The 20,505-nt window shown below is 34.8% G+C and overlaps 1 protein-coding gene across 3 annotated transcripts in view; it reads left to right on the forward strand.

Moving 5' to 3' along the window:
• Window positions 1-20,505, forward strand: part of ODR4 (odr-4 GPCR localization factor homolog) — a 36,943-nt gene that overhangs the window by 14,274 nt on the left and 2,164 nt on the right. For all 3 annotated transcript variants that reach the window (XM_019635501.1, XM_019635500.1, XM_019635502.1), the window contains exons 10-14: window positions 577-645; window positions 4,865-4,993; window positions 5,691-5,781; window positions 9,377-9,562; window positions 19,288-19,398. In XM_019635501.1, the coding sequence (XP_019491046.1) occupies window positions 577-645; window positions 4,865-4,993; window positions 5,691-5,781; window positions 9,377-9,562; window positions 19,288-19,398 (586 nt within the window). The remainder of the gene's footprint in view (window positions 1-576; window positions 646-4,864; window positions 4,994-5,690; window positions 5,782-9,376; window positions 9,563-19,287; window positions 19,399-20,505) is intronic.

Consider the following 20,505-nt stretch of genomic DNA (forward strand, 5'->3'; position numbering starts at 1 on the left):
CAGCCGCAGTGAGCAGCCTTCCAGAAGCCGGCGACTGATCTGCCTCACCCGGGAAGAGCGCAATGATGGTGCCAACTTGGGCCAGTGAAGCGACATCCTCCACAACTAGACTGAAGAACAAAAAGGATAGCAACTTGTCTGTTCCCCTTCCCCCAAATTCCCCAATAAAAATCTTAAAAAAAACCAAATGAGAAATATTTTAGACTTCGCAGGCCATGTGGTCTGTGTTGCAACTATTTAGCTCTGATGTTGTAGCATGAAAGCAGCCACAAACAATATGTAAATGGGTGATCTTGGTTGTGTTCCAGTAAAACTTTATTTATAAAGACTGATGGTAGTCTGGATTTGACCCATGGGCCATAGTTTGCAATTCTTGCTTTAAAGGAATCAAAGTAGGGAATTAATGATTTTTAAGAGTACACATCTACTAATACAGAACATACCAAGTCCCATGTCTAGAGAAAAATATAAAATAAAACAAATAATAAGAGTTTATTTCCTCTAAGTTGTAGAGTAATTCCTGAATTGTATGTTCCACTCCAATCTTAATAACCTAGTTTTTAATTTTTTTTCCAGAAAAAACCTTCTCGAGGAAATGCTCAAGCAACTAGTCAACCTTTTGATGTCAGAGTGCTGACACAATTGGTAAATGTTTTTAAATCCTACTTATCTAAAATACATTATGTTTTAGAATAACCATAATAAAATTGTTTCTGTTTTTATGTTTATAATTAAGAGCCAAAGAATTTTAGAGATGTAAGAGACTGTCAAAAAATGTCTAGTTCTAGGAAAGTTGTTCCCAAGAAATACTATGTTAAAACCTATTTCAGGTCTTTTGGCCAAGACTATTAAAATTTTAACATAAAGTAAATATCAATTAAAAAATATATGTATACACATATACTACATGTGTACATATACATACATTTGTGAACGTGTGTGTGCAGTATTCCTGGTTGTGTTTTATGACTAAAGTAGTAATTCTTAACAATTTAAAAATAAAAGGTATGTGCACAGATGTGCCAAGAGTTGTCATATACTTCATGTGAAGTAGATTTATACCTCCTCTGATTTGATTAAAAAAAAAATCACACAGTATTAACAAGTTTTGTATTTTTATATGGTTGTGTTAAGTTGCACATCTCTTCAGAAATTGAAAGTTGGATAGCTTCAAGAATAAAAAGTTAAAGCCAATAACTATTCCTAAAAGTATAAATGCTTTGATTTTAATCCTCCTTGAAACTACCCTTGAGAACAGACTAGAAAACTTTTCCTTTCCATATTATACTGGAAACGTAAATAGAAGTATCACTAGGCCTTGTAAGTTTTTAACTGAATGAAATAGACTTCCGAGGATGTTTTATTTTCTTCTTTTTCTTCTCTGTTTAGCAATAGAGCATTACTAAATTGTCATTGGGTTTATGCCACTCAACATGAGTTCTCAATTTCTCAATACCTTAAAAGTATTTTTAATTTTTTCTTTTCCTACTTCCTTTTGATTTTAGGAGTGTTCTTTGCGTTAAGTCTATTCTTCTGCTTCTACCTATATGCTTTTCACTATATGCTTACCTGACCTCTTGGTTTATGAAACAATTCAGTTGAAATTTTTTTAGTGACAAAATTGCAATTGAGAGATGTGTAAAGTGGAACTATCTACAGAAGAGTAGAAGATAATATCATAAGAGATAATTTAATGTGATGATGTTCAATATTATATAGTATAGTATATTTTTGTCAATCATTCCACTCGTCAGCCAGCTGGAAACTCTATAACCATTATATAAGGAATCAATCAGTATGTGATGCCACTTTCCTCCCACTCAACCTCCATCAAGTTTTGTTGCCTCTTACTTTGTAGTGTTAAGCTCCTTTATTTTTGTTATAGTTTCACTGCAGTTAGCTTTACAATATTATTTTACCTACATTATCTCAAGTAACTCTTAATGTTTCTCTCTCTATATATTAATTCTTGTCCAAAGTGATTCTTTTTCTGAAAATCCTGATACCTTTGTGTATATTGTGGCATATCTTCCATAATTCTAATCTTTCTAATCTATCCTGCACATCACTTCAGATTAATCTTTCTGAATTACAATTTGCATTCATTCACTTGTTCATTTACTTATTAGTTGTTTTTTTTTCGGAAAATGTGTATTGAGTGTGTATAAGGATCAGACACTGATTGTGTCATTCTCCTTGCTTAAAATTCCTTAGTTGCTCTATATTAACTAGTTAGGAAAGTCTAATTCAAGGCTCTTCGTAGCCTGAGAACATGTTTTCATTATTTTCTAACTTACTATTCTATGGATATGCTTTCTCTGCCTTTAAAACCCTGTGTATTTCTTGAGTCATGTGTCTTGCCAGTGCCATCTTCTATCATCCAGACCAGGGGTCGGCAAACTTTTGAGACGGAAGAGCCAATCCTGTCCCTCACAACAATTTAAAAATTATTCGAGAACCATAAAACAAATGAAATCACCACTATATGAATAACATCCCTTAAAAATTTTAGAAATGAAACTATGATAGTGTTATTTTCATTTTCAATTTGACTGTAGAGCCACATGCACGTACCCAAAGAGCCGCATGTGGCTCGCGAGCCACAGTTTGCCGACCCCTGATCCAGACTGTCACAATCTTACCTGGACATTAAGATTGTGCTAGCACTTCTGTAAGCTTTTTGGTCACCATAACTGGAGGGATCTTTTCTTTTCCAAAATACGATATCACTATCATAGAAGTTCTTCCATTTATGAACAAGTCAGGTTCCCACTGGCTTTTTGTAAGCTAATTTGTTCCTAAGTCCAAAGAAACCAAGAGGAGTCCACATTTGTAAAACTCAGATATATTTCCACCAAAAGGAACGAGCCAGTCCTTATATCTTTTAAAAACACTTCTCCTTGGTGTGTGTGTGTGTGTGTGTGTGTGTGTGTCTGTGTGCGTGCGTGCGTCCTGGCACGCATAGTCATTTATAAAGCCTAGTCCATTATGGAAGACAGTGCCCTAACTTATACATATATCCTATACATACATTATAAATGTGTTACATATTACAAAGTATATGTTGTAAATTGGACATTAAATATGTAGAGTAGGGCATTATTTTCCAAAATGTAATAGTTTCATCTGTAGTAATGTCTGCGCAGTGGATGAGGGAAGCCCATTACTCCTCCTCCACCCCCACCTTGTTGTATTAATGATCTCTACAAGAATCATGGGAAGCTTATTCCAAATACAGTATTCGCATTGTCACTCTGCTGCTTGGTTTGATGATACACATATTTTGAACGGACCTGGAACCTTTTGAACCATTTGGTCTGTGACAGATTTTTTTACGAATAAAACCTTGATTGTATTTAAGTTTCAATTCTTAAAAAAAACTAGCCTTTGCTTGAATTATATTAGCCATTGACTGACTATTTATGCTTCACATTGAAGTGAGTTGGTTTCCTCACCGTTTTCCCTCATCACTTCCTGATTGTTCTTTGTTGCATAAACACACAGCACTGTTCCCAAGTTGCGTGGTTTATTTTAGTTCCTCAGGATTGACCCTATTGTAGAACGGTTTATTCCAGGTGTACTTAGCACACGTTGTTTGTGTCTATTTTTTTTTAATCATGATTTTTATTTCCATTATGATTTTATAGCCTGTAGTAATACGTTCAGTGTTTTGGTGCTCTCCTTGTTTTGGCACTTACTAAAATGATAAAGTTAAAAATCTCTGTGAAACATCTCAAAACCAAGCATGAACTCCTTAGACTATAGGAGAATGGGACTGTGAGATGAAAGTGACTTCTTATAACCACTGATATCATTTTCTGGTGACAGGCATAGTCGATTTGCTTTTTTTTTTTCTGCCATGGAGCATAACATTACTTTCTGTGAAAGTTATGAGTTGAGAGTGTATAAATAAATGGGTGTCTACACATTGTAATTTTACTATATTTATCACATTCTGCTTTGTATTCCAGTTATTTTTGTGCAAATCTTATATTGCATACCTTATAATTCCTACTAAATCATGTCTTATTTATACATCTTTTCATCTTAATAGTTGGGTAATCTGCAAATAATATATTTTCAGTGAATATATTGATTAACTATTGGTACTTTAGATGGTTGTATTAGTAAGAAAAAATTTAGATGTAGTTATGTTTAATTTTAGACAACATTCAAAATATTCATAAAATAATATATAGCTTAGGGCCGGCCGAGTGGCGCGATGGTTAAGAACTCGCTTGGGATGCCAGAGGGCCCCGGTTCGGATCCCACATATGAGGGCCAGTGACACTGCCCTCCACAGCTAAGATGCTGAACAACAGCTCAACCTGGAGCTGGGCTGCCGTGAGTCGCTGGCGACGGCGTAGGCTGCAGTCCCTGTGGCAGTGGGTTGCCATGGGCTACCGTATGTAGCCAGCAGCCAGCAGCCAGCATGAGCGGCCAGCAGCTGCAGTGAGCGGCCATCCAGAAGCCGGCGACTGATCTGCCTTGGCTGGGAAGAGCGCAATGATGGTGCCAACTTGGGCCAGTGAAGCAGCGTCCTCCACAACTAGACTGAAGAACAAAACGACAGCAACTTGTCTGTTCCCCTTCCCCCAATTCCCCATCACTGTTCCCATCCCCCCAATTACCCAATAAAAATCTTTAAAAAAATATATATATATAGCTTATAAGGAGAAATATAAAGGCCTTTAAGTAATTTATGGTGACTATTTTCAAATACTTGGTTCAGTAAAAAATTCCTTCCCACTTCATGAGATGCCTTCTATAATGTTTAAATGTTTTATATAGTTAATAAAGTAGTTCATATAATAGGTAATAAATAATGTTGGGTATTGAACTGAACCTGATTTTTGTCTTTTAGCTTATGAGTTCCGACCGTAGATCCACAGCCACAGTCCAGATCTGCAGCGGCTCCATAAACCTGAAGGGCGCTGTGAAATGCAGAGCTTACGTGCACAGCAGTAAACCCAAGGTGAAAGACGCAGTGCAGGTACAAGAGGATTGGCTGGTATATGAAAAACAGCAGCATGTTAGCAAAGTGTTCAAAAATCCTAAAATTTTATTTTTTTCAACCTCAGATTGCATAATTATTATGTTGATATTAACTAATCAAGGCCCAATCTGTTGTGCAGTCCAATTATACCATGTAATTGGTCCCCAAATTTTCATATGTAGAGTATCTATTTTATGCCTTTTTTAAAGTGATGGTTACACCAGTTTATTAAGTACTCCACAGCTGTGACATATTAGTACATTTGAAATCATTTCTTCTGAGGGAAATTGAACTTTTAAATAACAGGAAAAGTATTCATAGGAACAATTATTAGGTAGTGTTCTATATCAATATAATTCAGAACTTTTAAAAATGATGACTGGTACTTTTGTCATAGTTACACATTTCCTAATTTGGAACACTAATATTATTTGTTTACATGTAAAATTTCATTTATTCATTTAGTTTTAATTTACTGATTAGATGAGGTAGGCAATTTTGCTTTTAAACTATTAATGTTTTAATAAGCATGTTAAATAAATGTACATTTTAAAAAAGGAATGATGTATCAGTTATTTTAGTGGACATGATTATACAGGGAAACCAATTATGTGAGGGTTTTTTGGTAATGAAATAATGCAAATCTAAAGTAATAGATTTTATTTCTCATTGTGATTTGTTTTGTTTTATTTAGGCAATGAAGAGGGATATATTGAATACAGTTGCGGATCGTTGTGAAATACTATTTGAGGATCTGCTTTTGAATGAAATTCCAGAAAAAAAAGTTATGAGTATAAAATTAAGTACTTTTTTTGTATGTGATCAATTGATAGGATGTCAAGATAAGATAGATATGTCACCTTTTATAACTACCTATCTCTTTTATAACAATATGTCATCTTTTACTTTTTTTATTGAATGAAAATGTTTCAGTTGCCACCCCCAAAACTTTTTGTGAAGATCTTATAATAACAAATTTGTCAGCATTTAACAATTTCAGGGAAGATACTTTTTACAATTCTATGTGAATTTCTGCCAGAATGGGAAACTGTGTTAACATTTTAATGCTAATTATTAAAATTAATATCTAGGAGGTTTTTTCAAGAATGTATTCATAATCTAAATATTAATTTAATTATTATATAGTAGATTCTTTAATAGGTATTAAATTGTAGCATATATGCAATTAATCTCTTATTCTTACTAAATTTTTTTGTGTACTAGTTACTTCTCATCTATTACTTTAATAGACTTTATTAGATTAAAAAAACGGCTGGGTCATGGTACCTTAACCTTTTATAACTAGTCTGTTTTTTGTGAAACATAAACACTTTATATCGTTTCAGTAATTTGTATTAAAAACCATTTTTTTACTCAAAAAGAAAATTATAATATTGAGTATGCTTTGTGAAGCTACACATTCATTTCCACCTTACTACCATTCAGATGAGAGCGGATTTGTAATTCACAGTTCCTGTGTACATAATTGAAACATACTTATTAGCTTGTTAAGGGAATAGTTTTGTTTCTAGGAGTATATAAAATACTCCTCTATATAACTAACTTCTTTTAGTACTACTGATAGTATATTAGGTTTGGTGGGCTAATCGTAATCTTTTTTTATATTCCTAGTATTACAGATTCCTGGATTGCCAAATTTAACATTTGTCCTTCCCATACTTCACAAATAACCCTGAAGTTTTGCTCACTAATCATGTATAGTTCTGCTGAGACATGAATTGAAATCTTACATGCAGCAATTGGGTTGAGATGTTTGTTGTGGCAATTATGTGAAAGCCGGTCCCTGCTCCTCCCAGTCAGCCTGCAGCCTCATCTCGTTGTGGCTTTGCTTTTGCTACTTGACTGTGGAGCTCTTGTGGTGGTAAATGTTCCATCACTTTCTGAGCAACGGTGCAGTTACAACCGAACTGTGAATTTTAGGATTTTCAGTGACATGGGGATATATGCACCATTATTAATACCAACGATGTACCTTGTCACACACATTAGTTACATACTCCATTCCATTTAAAAAGTCTTCATAAAAATGGTATTGTATGACTGTCCTGGTATTATTTTGTACTGAGTTAGTATTTTGAAATTTTTGTTGATGTCAGTAAAATTAATTACTTCTAATAGCAGTTGTGATAGCTACACATATTTTATATATTAGAAGCTGATGTTATCACCTAATCCTAAATTTTTAAAACAATGAAAAACTATTTTTCACTGTAATTGAGTGGCCTTTGAGGCCTATGTAAAGAGATGGGGCTGTAGTTTGGCGGAAAGAACAAGGATTGAAGTTCTTGCGTTCTTTGTCTACTTTGCCATTAGTGGAATGACTTCAGGCAAATGATTCAAGCAATCTAAGCATTCATTATATTATGTGGAAAATTAGTTACAGTAGCTACTTTTTGAGGCTGTGAGATTAAATAAGATGATATTTTTAAAGCCCCTAATACAAGTTGGTAAGTCAAGCCCTCAGTAAGTGGTGGTTCCTAATTTCATTGTGTGGACAATTTATTATACGTGCTACTGTACAAATTGCAGTAATATAATTTTACAGCTAGGAGGCAGTCTGGTCAAAGAGTAAAATTATTCTTCCAGTTGTGAAAACAATATAATAAGGAGAATCTGGCAGGAATACATAATTTAGTCATAGCAGTTCCTGTGATGCTTAAGACATTCTTTATCTTCTGTTTGTATGATAGTTATGTAAAGCTAGCGCCAGTCTCTTGACAAGGAAGTGTAGATTACTTATTAAAGTGAGCCCTACTTTTCTACTGTCTATACATTGGTAGCTTTTGAAATCATATCCAATGCTGAAAGAGGTCATCCATTACACAAAAACTTTTTTGTTGTTGTTTTTATTTATTAATTCACTGATTGATTTTTTTCCAATTACAGTTGACATTCAATATTAATTTCAGTTATACAGCATAGTAATTAGATGTTTATATAATTTACGAAGTGATCCCCCTGATTAGTCTAGTACCCAGCTGCCACCATAAATAGTTGTTGCAACGTTATTGACTATACTCCCTATGCTGTACTTTACATCCCCATGACTGTTTTGTAACTGCTAATTTGTGCTCCTTAATTTCTTCCCTTTTTTCACCCAGGCCCCAATACCCCTCCCTTCTGGCAACCATCCATTTGTTCTCTGTATCTATGAGTCTATTTCTGTTTTGTTTTTTCCTTTATTTTGTTCTTTAGAGTCTACGTACGAGTGAGATCAGATGGTATTTCTCTTTGTCTGACTTATTTCACTTAGCATAATACCCTATAGGTCCCTCCATGTTGTTGCATACACAAAATCTTTATCTTTGTTAATAGTTCATTAGAACCAAACAATAATTGTATTTATGTGGACGAGTGTCTATGTTATAAATTGAGGGAAATGTATTTTACTTTGAGTATTCAAAGAAGAATGAAATATAGTTATTCATTATTTATTTAGATCCAGATTATTTTTCTAAAAATTACTTCATGCTGTTTACGACAATATGTAGTACTCATGCTGCCCCAGAAATATTAATTCTAGTTTGCACAGTTAGTATGTCTATCAGATGCTCATTAAGCATTTACTCTGTTCAAGGCAATGGGATACATACAAATCCATGACCAGACTTTTTCCCTCAAGAAGCTGATAATCGATGTGGAAGACAGACCGTGTATGCATTACTAATTACGCAGAGCATATAAGGTCCAAAGACTAAGAACTTGATCAGAATAATAAATACTGGTAATAAGAACGGGGCAAAGGGAAATGAAAAGATAGCAAAATGGAGCTGGGAGGGAGGTTAGTATACAAAGCGTGCGTCTCCATGTCCTGCACATGTTTGATATCGGGGCCAGCTAGCATCGAGTCAGGTGAAGTCAGTGATGAGATTGTTTTTTACATACATTGTACAAAATTGTATGCTAGCATGTTCTATAATCTTGATGTAGATGGGCCACTACTTTGGCTCCAAACTTTTATAAAGAAGAGGAAGAAATGATTTATAAACTTTAGTACTTGTGAAGTTAAAACAAACAAGAAAAATGACCACTTCTGAGACCAGGGACAAAATTTTCTCCTTAGGTATTCCTCCATAAGACAGTGGATAATACAAGCACATATAATCAACAGTGTCCTCACATTGAAGGCAGTCATAAGTGTCTGTTTCGTAGGATTATCTTTTAGGGTCTCGCAGAGGCCAGGGGTATTGAGGTGAGGCAAGATTCAGTAAAAGCAATTTTGTGGTAGATCAGTTAGAAAGTGAAAATACCTTTTAGGTTTTCTTTCTGTGGGTATATAATGCGTTCATATACCTGTATATGTCATTGATACCAGTGACACACCTATCTAAATATCAATAATGTTTCTTCTCCTTTTAGATTCTGAAAATGAGTTTCACATCCTCCCTCACCGAGTTTTTGTCCCCATTCCGGGATCCACTGTAATGTTATGTGATTATAAATTTGGCGATGAGTCAGCTGAAGAAATCAGAGACCATTTTATAGAAATGTTAGATCATAGGATTCAAATAGAAGATTTGGAAATTGCAGAGGAAATAAACACAGGTAATTATGTGATGTTTTGGAACCTGAATAGACTACTGCTAAGATTACCTATGAGACATCTAGTTTTAATACCACATCTTTTGATTTTCTTAAAGCTAGCTCTGTTCGATGCTTGGGAGGCATTTTAAAATGTGTCTGTTTAATTTCTACATATATAAACATGCAGTGTTTTCCTGGAAAATTGTACCAAAATTTAAGGTACTTTAGGTTTTTCCAGTCTACGAAGTACATCTTCATAAAATAAGTTTATTCTTAAATAGGTGGAAATTTGTACATAGTTTTAAGGTATTTCTTTATTATAAGAGAAGTTTCCTCAAAGTCTATTATCGTGATTAGTTATTTGGTTAAGTATCATGTCACAAAAAAATTTTTAAATACTTTATTAAATGTCTTCATGCGATTTGCCTTTATTTTCCTCTCCCTTTCATATAATTGGGATACTAAGCTGATATGGGGAATTGCAAAAAATTAGATCAAGAGTTTTTATAGAGCATAGATTTGCCATACCATCTAATTGTATAACACATTTTCTTCCCCCTAGCCATCACTTTCGCATTTGACCTTACATTTTGAAAGGGTGTTCTTTCTGTTTTGCTTTGCTTTTTTTTTTTGTTTTTTGTTTCTAGTGAGAGTGGGATAAGAAAATATGTCTATAAATAAATGTGTATGTATATGTGTATGACAGTTTTCCTGAAACATTTAAAAATATGTGATAAAAGTAATTATTTGCAAATATCAGTGAATAATGAGTACATAGCCATTTATCAAGCTTGAAAATTCTGATATCGTAGAAAATCTTTAGGTTACTTTTGAACATGGATGTTATGAAATTTGAATATGGCAATTTTTAAGTACTTTTTCTAATTCTAATTTCTTAATTATTTCTCTTCTTAACTATTCCCACTCCTCACAAGAGTAGAGTGTTTGATTCAGAGTTCTCTTGTTGGGCCGGCCGAGTGGCTCAGTTGGTTAAGAGCTCGCTCACCGGTTTGAGCTCTGAGCAACAGTGGTTTGAGTCCAGCCCGAGCTGAGCTGCCACTGAGCTGCCAACAGGTGGCAGGATGGCTCAGCTTAAAAAAAACAAAAACAAAAACAGAGTTCTCTTGTTAATATGGTGAGTCAAGTAAATATTTGTTTGGTGACTTTCAAGTCTGTCAGTAAAGGCTCAGATTAGTTGAAGACCACCAGGTTTTTTTTTCAGCATATCCAGGTTAGTATCAATCATGATGTGGAATAGTAAGTTTGTTTTAAAGGAAGGAAAAAACCCCACTAAATTGCTCAGTACCTAATGTTAAAGCAGCAACTGTGTTTCAGTTTCCTGAAAACTAATATTTTATTTTATTTTAAAGATTTTATTGGGGATTTAGGGGGAGGATAACAGCGTTGGGGAATCGGGGAAGGGGAACAGACAGGTAGACAAATTGCTATTTTGTTCTTCAGTCTAGTTGTGGAGGATGTCGCTTCACTGGCCCATGTTGGCATGATCATTGTGCTCTTTCCTGGTGAGGCAATCGGTCGCCAGTCGTTGGTCAGCCACTTACAGCAGCTCCCAGTAGCTCACACCGGCTACCAGCCGCTCATGCTGGCTGCCAGACACTCACGCAGCCCATAGCAGCCCACTGCAGCCCTGCTGCATCCTACTCAGTCGCCGGTGACTCACAGCAGCCCAGCTCCAGGTCGAGCTGTTGTTCATCATCTTAGCTGTAGAGGGCGAGCGTCACTGGCCCTCAATGTGGGATCCGAACCGCAGCCCTGCTGCTCAGAGCCTGCGCTCCCAAGCAAACTCTTAACAGCTGAGCCACTCGGCCGGCCTGAAAACTAATATTTTAAATGGTATAGCTATATCAGTTTCCCTAATTGATAGAGATTTGCAAAAATACTTGCTACTTTCCAAAATACGTTTTCCCATGTTAGTAAATACGATATCTCTGCCAACGAAACTTAGAATTGTGAGGGCAGGGATTTTTGTTTATTTTATTCATTTCTGTCACTAATGCCTACCAATAGTTCTTGACCCCTTTCGTTGTTGATAACCTGAATGAATTTTATGTGGGAATCATTAGAGTTGACCTAGTTCATCTTCTGTCTCATAATACTGAAATCTGTATTCCTAGCAGATGGGTATTGAGGCTGTGCTTTAAATTTGAGGGGACCTGTCATGTTCTAAATATTCCAAGGCCAGATAGTCCCACATGCCTTCAACCATTCTCTTTGTTATAGTTTCCAGACCTTATTTTTTCTTATTACCTTATTTGCCTTCCTCTAGATAGGAATTTTTAACCTGTGGGGCCCAAAACCCTTGGGGTCGTAGCTGGCTTTCAGGAGATTCACAAACCACTTGAAAATAATTGTATTATTTTTTCTGAGGAAAATATCTATAGCTTTCAAAGGGTTCGTGACTGAAGAAAGATTACAAACTACTTTAAATATACCCTGGTTTGCCTTTCTTGAAATATATTACCCTAAATTGAACCTAGCACTCTAATAATAATATTATCTATTATTTATATAGAACCTACTATGTGTCAGGCACTATTTTAAGAGCCTTAGAAATATGAAATCATTTAAGCCTTATAACAAACCTATGATGTAGATACATTATTATTAGCCCCATTTTCCAGATGAGAGAATTGAGGCTCAGAAACATCAAGTAACTTTTTCAGGTTATTTAGCTAGTAAATGGAGCGTAAACTTGAGCAGTTTGGTTCTAGAGTCAGCTTTTTTCCTAATAATTTTGTTTTACTGTTTCCATGAGACCTAACCAATACAGACTCTAGGACTATTACTTTCCATTTATCTAGATACTTACGTTAGCTGGCCAGTCTTAATTCCATCATTAAAAAAATATTTTTGAACTTAAATGAATGATGTTACATTATTCTGGCTTAATTTCATTTTGATTATGTCAGTGTAACTTATCACTTGTTGACCAGAATCTTGGCTCTTTGATCATCTATGGTTTTTATATTTTGAATTATTTGACACATTCTTAGTGCAGATCACATTGCCGAATTAGGGATGACTAAGGGTAGCAGGTAGCATTCTATGCAAAACTTGCCCTATCACAACTTACTTTACAAATCAGGTATAAAAGACTAGGAAGAGAGAGATTTCAATTAGATTTTTTTAACACTACCATCTGTCTTAAGCGGTATTTTTATTGCATTGAATTTCATGTTGTATTTTAAACATAAGTTTATAGACTAGTTTGTATTTTATACTTTAGAAACAGCTAATTATAGTTATTAATGTCAGTTAACAAAAGAGGTTAATATTCATTGTTTATACTGCTAAGACTTAAAAAAAAAAAATCCAAGTAGCTTCCACCACAATATTACATTCTTAAGGCGGGCAATTATGACGGGATTGGTTGACAGCCTCCCACAAAAACAAAAACACAAGAAATGCAAACTCTTATGAAACCATAATATGTGCATGTCAGCAAACATTGATTTTTCCATAAGATTCACGGGGAAGGGACTTCGCCTCTCTGTTCACTGCTGTATTTCCAGCACTTTACTAAGAACCCAGCCATAACACATCATGGGTCCTCAGAAAATATTTGTTAAATGAACCAGTTACTAATTTTGTTAGTCCTAGGGTTTGGGTTTAAAGAACGATAAGATACTGATCCTGTCTTCAGGGAGCTAAATAGAATCTTTTTAAACCTGTGTAGATACCAACTTTTATGTGCCTGGACTAGGTGAATTTCTTCATTATACATTATTGTAGTTCTGTGCTGCTCTTTTAACTACTTTGTATACTTGTAACTATTTTACTTTTCAGTGGCATGTTGCATAGTTAATGTTAATCTTGTACATTGGACTGTAAGATTTTTGAAAGTAAGTACCTAGAATGTTTATTTCTCTGAGCTCCATGCCTAAAACATGATAGGTATTCATAAATATTTGTTATCAAACTGAGTGACATATACTGAATATGTCATTTTTAGGAAACTATAGCATACCTGTTTTTCATCCTTATTTTATGCTTGAAAAATTCTAAGCTTATGCCTAGCCAGACATAAGGTTTCTAAGGGTTTCTAAGGTTTGTGTAGTGTACAGCACTGAACATGATGAAGATTTAAAGAGGATAAAATGATCATAGCCCTAGGGCTCAATAGTTCAGAACATTTTAAGGGGTGTAGAACATTTAGAACATATGACAATACATAGCACTAACTGTTACCCAAGAAATAGTAATTCTAGTTTATAGCATTTAGTATGTACTTTTATCAAATATTTGTTAAGCATATGTTCCGTTCAAGACAGTGTGATAGATACAAATCAATGACTAGATTTCTTTCCTTAAGAAGCCTATAATCTGATTTGAAAGATAGAATGTGATGCATTATTAATTATTCAGAGCGTGTAATAAGGACCTAAGAGTAACAAAGAATTTAACTTTAGTTACTCTTAGTTCCTTCAGTAGCGTCATCATTAACATTGTTAAGGCCATGTTAAATATGTATGAGGTGTGATCACAAGATACGGTGAATGTTTAAATTACCAAAAAAAATTATTACAGTAAAAGACACATTGCCATTAATCCTCTTCAGAATACTTCCCCTCACTTCAAACACACTTTTCCCATCGTTCTTGCCACTTTCTGAAGCAGTTGTGGAAGTCCTCTTTCGTGAGTGTCTTTAGTTGTGCTGTTGTGGCTGCCTCGATGTCCTGAATCCATTCAAAAGGTTTACCTTTCATGATCATTTTGACTTTGGGGAAGAGCCAGAAGTCACACAGTGCCAGATTCGGTGAATAAGGTGGATGAGGACACACCGTAATGTTTTTATTTGATAGAAATTGCCGTACCAGAAGTGATGTGTGACACAGAATGTTGTCATGATGGAGGATGGAAGTAAAGACACTCACGAAAGAGGACTTCCAGAACTACTTCAGGAAGTGGCAAGAATGATGGGATAAGTGTGTTCGAAGCGAGGGGGCGTATTTTGAGGGGGATTAATGGCAATGTGTCTGTTACTGTAATACATTTTTTTATTTAAACATTCACCATATTTTTTAGTCACACCTCATATATATGCTATATCAAACTCATAGTTTCTACATGCTATTATATATTTTTCTAATATTATGTACGGTGTTGAAGATACTACTTCAATATGGTAGGTATGATTCTCTTAGGATGCTGCCCTGTTTTTGAATCTTAAAGCATAGCTGAGTGATTGATTGATTACTGTTGATTACCTATTATATTGGGTTGTTGGAAAGGTCATGATGCAGTTTTGCAACGAAAAACGTAGAAAAATACGTCATGACTTTTCCAACAACCCAATATATTAGGTGTTGGAGTTCCAGAGGTTCAGATATGTAGTCCTGACTCTCAAGAAGCTCAAAGTATAGTGAAAAATACAAAGAAATGGGTTATTCTAAAACAACATGATTAGTTCTATAATAGAGGAATGAGTGGAGAACTGTCAGAACTTTTAGCACAGGCACTATCCCTATGAAGGACTCAGGGAAAGCTTTTCAGAGCAGGTGACATTTGAATTCATTTTGAAGGATGAGTACAGAAGTAACTCTAGGCTTTTTAGGAATTGAACACAGGCATCAGATGTATTGTGGCCAAGAATATGAGTGATCTAGAGTTATATTAGTTTTGCCTCATCAAATATTTGTTGAATTAAAAGGAATGATTTAATAATTAGTACACTTTTAATGGCAAAATAACATTCCTAAATTATGGGATAGGGTAAAAACATAAACATTTTAATAGAAAAATTAAGTGCTTTTAACATCCTATTGGTTTAGAATTTTAGTCACTTACTCATTCACTCATTTACTCATGCATCCATTCATTAGTTTAGCTGAAAATATTTAAGGAGCATTTGAGATCTTGCTCCCCCACGTATGTCGTCAGTTGGACTCAAATAAACTCTTATAAAAATTCAAAAAAAAGGAAAATATTAGATGCATAATTTTACCAAGATAGCATTTTAGCTGAGTCCAAGTCTGCCACTTACAGCTGTGTAACCTTAAACCTTATTAAGCTTTGATTGTCCTATTAATAGATTCTCTTGGGGTTGATATGAGAATTAGTAAAAATATTAGGGAGAAAACTTTCTAAACAGAGATATATAAATGCAGCATGATATTAACGAGAATTATTATAAGACTTTTAAATAATTACTCTCCTGAATTATAATGAAAAACATGAATGTTAAAATATGAAAGTAATGTTTTATAGTGTACATGGATTTTCCTAAATATTTGAAATTAGAGTTCACATGTTTAAATTCAAAAATTAAAATCAATTACTGTACATTTAGGAATGTTAAACTTGTTATAATTATCTGACTTTATTTTCTAAGTATTTAATGATATTATTTGTTTGATTTTTATTTAATTATTTCTGTTCTATAATATAGTTGCCAAGTAGTTGCTATGTTTAAAATACATATTTTGCCAAGTAAGTACTTAAAATAACATACTTTTAAATGATTTAATAAGGGATGAAGGACAATTTGTTTGTCCAAATGACTCATTTAAGGTGAGGGATCAGTATGGCTTTAAAATTTCTTAGATGCATTAGTCATCTCGGCATAGATACTCACTTAATTCAGATGTACTCTATCCGCAGCACTAGCTAAAAATTTGGAGACACACCTTTAAAATCTGATGAAACTCATCTTTATGAATTCTGTCTTGATACCTGAGCTGAAACTAATTTTTATTGTTCAGTTAAACGTTGACAATTTAATTATAAAGAAAAAGTAATACTGAAGATGTATTTTTCTTAAGCTAAATCAGTAGCTATAGTGAGACCTCATTAATTTAGGATTCAGGGATGGGGAAGAAGACAGCTAACCAAGGAGTTCAAGCCCTGATATTTCATTTTAAGCTTTGAAATCGTCCTGTCTGCCTATCAGCAGCTTGGAATGAACTGGAGCACACGCACAACTTCACATGCATTCATCAGGGCCCTTGTTTTCTCTTTTGTTTACTGTCACTTAAGGTTATTTTCTTACATGATTAATTTGGGATTTGTCTAAAGTTAAAATTACCTGATTTTAAGGAATGGTTAAGACCCGATTTTCTGTTGAATTATGCTACTTGCATTTGAAATTCAGATAACATGTTAAAGTATTGGTAAAATAACATAGTGTCTGAGATTTGAATTAAAAACCTACAGGGCCCACCCAAAACAAATACAAGTAAATTGTTATGACAAGGCCTTATTCATCCTCGGGAAATGCTCTGCTTCCATAAAATTATCAAATCACAGGATTTTTTATAACAGGTTTTAAAATGGAAGTAGCAGAGCAATGAAATGGAATGCCTTTTTGTATAGAAGTAAGTTATTTATGCAGAGGACTTGACCTACTAGAGAAGGATCTTCACTTATAACAAATCAGTATTAAATGTGTAAGTAATATATCATGACAAATAAAACCATTTTTGTGCTCTTTATATACAAGAGGTATATTCTTGTAGCAAATAGGTATAATTTATGCATCATCCCTTATTTTGATTTATTTGTTATCTGATATAACTTTTTTAGTGCCCAAAGAGAAAGCTTCTTAGCCAGTGATGTTTGCTAATAGAAAAGCCAAAGTATGTCTGTGTGTGTGTGCATGAATAAAGCTGCACTGTCCAATCAACTTTTAGACCTATAGATGAAGTTACGGAAATACGAAGCTGGTGGACTGATGTAGTCTAGAACTAAGCTGTTCTGGCCCTTGAAAAAACCCGGAGCTGGAAATATAGGAGACTGGTTTTCCTTGGTGACTAATTTGATATGGGCGTAGAAAAAAAAAGAGGAGTGTTTTGTGTGTGTTTGTTTTTAAAATATTTTAGTCATGTGCTTGAAAGGATAAAAAAGAATGGTGGTTCCCTTGGTTTTGATGAGGTAGATACTAAGGATTATATCTGAAAATGAACAAATTTTTCTTCATGGGAAACTGAAGAGAAGTAGGCAGTTTTTTCTTTTTTTTTTCATCCATTTTGGTACCATAAACGTCTATTTGGGTTGTCGGGAAAGTCATGACACATTTTTGCAACGAAAAACATAGAAAAAATACGTCATGACTTTTCCGACAACCCAACATTTCAGTAAGTCATGTGTCATCCTTGTGGGCCTGTGCTAGCATATTAGGATATACACATGTCTATAAGGACATTTTAAATCCAAACAATAGGCTCTTTTACTTTGAATTTAGACAGTAGTGTTTGCTGTCTCTCACTGTGTGGTCATCTTTTCCTCTTTGTAAATAAAGGGATCAGCATGAAGTAGTTGATTTCAAACATAGTTTCCCTGGAGTTCTAACGAACCCCACTCCACTGCCACCTCTGAGAGGAAGGTGGGGTTCTGGCTCCAGGAGCCCTCCATCCTTGCTTCAACCAGAGTAATTCTACTGGCATCTGTTTTACATACTGGAATTCTCTGCCAGACTCTAGCACTAGGGGAAAAACAAAAAAAGAAAGCACTGGTCTGTGTGATCTCTAAGGATGTTTTCAGTTCAAACACTTTTAATCAGTATTCAATTCAGCCAGGCTAACCTGCGTAAATTATTGTCAGCATAATGAAGTAGAAAGAGAACTTGTATTTGAATCGTCAATCTGCTGCCCATGGCCCTTAAATATGCACTTATCAGGTTTTACAATGTTTTCTATCTGTAAAAATGAGATAATATGCTTGTGTTACTTAACATTGAGTTTTTTTAAGGCCACATTTTTTATTATATTTTGCTTGTATATTTCAAATTTCCAGGTAGATGAAGAGTCAGCAAACTCTTTCTGTTTCTGGGGCCAAACAGTTAATATTTTAGGTTTGTGGGCACAGAAGGTCTGGCCCATGTGCTGCCATTTGGCCCATCAGCTGCAGTTTGCTGAACCCTGCTTTTATTATTAATATCTAATTATTTGAAATTATGATATAAATTAATCCCAATCAAGAGTGAAGGTGGGCCGCCCGAGTGGCACGTTGGTTAAGAACTGGCTTGGGATGCCAGAGGGCCCCGGTTTGGATCTCACGTATGAGGGCCAGTGACACTGCCCTCTACAGCTAAGATGCTGAACAACAGCTCAACCTGGAGCTGGGCTGCCGTGAGTCACGGCGACAGCATAGTCTGCAGACCCTGTGGCAGTGGGTTGCCATAAGCTACCATGTGTAGCCAGCAGCCAGCGTGAGCCGCCAGCAGCCGCCGTGAGCGGACATCCAGAAGCCGGCGATTGATCTGCCTCAACCAGGAACAGCACAATGACAGTGCCAACTTGGGCCAGTGAAGCAACGTCCTCTACAACTAGACTGAAGAACAAAACAACAGTAACTTGCCTGTTTCCCTTCCCCGATTCCCCAGCGCTGATCCCCTCCCCCAATTCCCCAACAAAAAAAAATCTTTAAAAAAAAAGAGTGAATGTTACCCTGCTTCTATCTAGTTTGACATTTGGTATCAGTTTATCTCTACTACTACATAGTAAACAAATTATAGCTTGTGGGAGTCATTTGGAACTAGCTTAGTGGCTCTCTGATTTCATTTGGTCATGAAACCACATAAACTATTTTAAAAATTATGTCAGTTTCATATATAGTCCATGAAATTTAATTCACCTGCATTTGGTAATGAGCAAATTCAATGTTATAAAAAAGTCAAGTTGAGGGAAACTGGAGTTCATTGTGTATGTTCTTTATAATGTTCTTTAAAACTCATTTTTAAATGGTAATTATTCTTATTTTATTTAGGATTTATTCTTGTTTTCTTGCAGCTTGTGTGAGTTCCTCTATGAATACAGAAGCTTCATTGGACAACACAGATGATGAACAACCAAAACAACCAATTAAAACTACAATAGCATTGAAAATTCAGCACAACATAGGTATTTTATTTCTTTATAACATTGAAAAGACGGTATTTTGGATTTGAGTTTTCTCATTACTTTAAAATTATTTCGTTTTATTTTACTTGAAAGTTCTAGATTTGTGTCAGTGTTTATTGAGTGTTACGGAAAGTGCTAGGCCCTGGAGATAGATTTATCAATAATGCATTATCCCAAATATCTTCAAAAATCATACTTCCTATTAATTTTTTTTTTGGTGTTTCAGAAGAAAAACATGTTTTCAGAACAAAAACTTTTTGGAAGTTGATTAGTATAGTAGGGCCCATGTTTTCTAAACTGGTGTTCCCAGAATTGCTATTGCAGATTTTGGTATGTGTTCTATGAAAAAAGTCAAATTGAAGTCTGGAAATTTATGATGCACTTTAGTATTTTAAAGATTCCAAGATAGCGTGCCAGTCACTTCCACATTTTCCAGACTTATTGATCAAAAAACATGTATGCTATCATTTAGTGGAATGCCTATTGGAGAAATGCTTTATAAGCATTAAGATTTTTGACTGAGAGCCAGAGTGTTTAGTTGTTTTTCTTATCACTTATTCATTAGATAAACTTAAGCTAATTACCTAAATTCATTGTACCTAAGAGTGTGTGTGGTGTGTGTGTGTGTGTGTGTGTGTGTGTGTGTGTGTGTGTGTGTGTGTGTGTGTGTGTGTATCTGGACTACCCTGGTCAGTTTTATTATGTTTTAACTTAACAAAAATCAGGGAAAAAAAGTGAGTTACCAACCTAGAGTTACTAATTCTTAGATTTTATAAGAGTGGACTCTTGAGTTTTTGTCGTTTTCAATAACTGTTCAAATGACTTTGCATTTTAATGACTGAGAACCACTGCACATGGGAGCTGTCCGTTTGGTTTAAGCTAAGTAGCATGAAAGCCCTAGAATGTCACTATAAATATTTGTAGAAGCCTTTTAAAGTATGTGTTAATTTTTCTCTTAGATGTGTGTGAATGCACACGTGTGCAAGGGAGACACTTTTATTTTTAATTTAAGATTTAAGATGATGTCTAACTTTTGCAATCTGTTTTTTCAACTTACTGCTATATTTTCCTTTAAGACTTTGCTGGCATTTAGGACCTATATATGTG

The sequence above is a fragment of the Hipposideros armiger genome, unplaced genomic scaffold (assembly GCF_001890085.2).
Source record: "Hipposideros armiger isolate ML-2016 unplaced genomic scaffold, ASM189008v1 scaffold_22, whole genome shotgun sequence".
Lineage (NCBI taxonomy): Eukaryota > Metazoa > Chordata > Mammalia > Chiroptera > Hipposideridae > Hipposideros > Hipposideros armiger.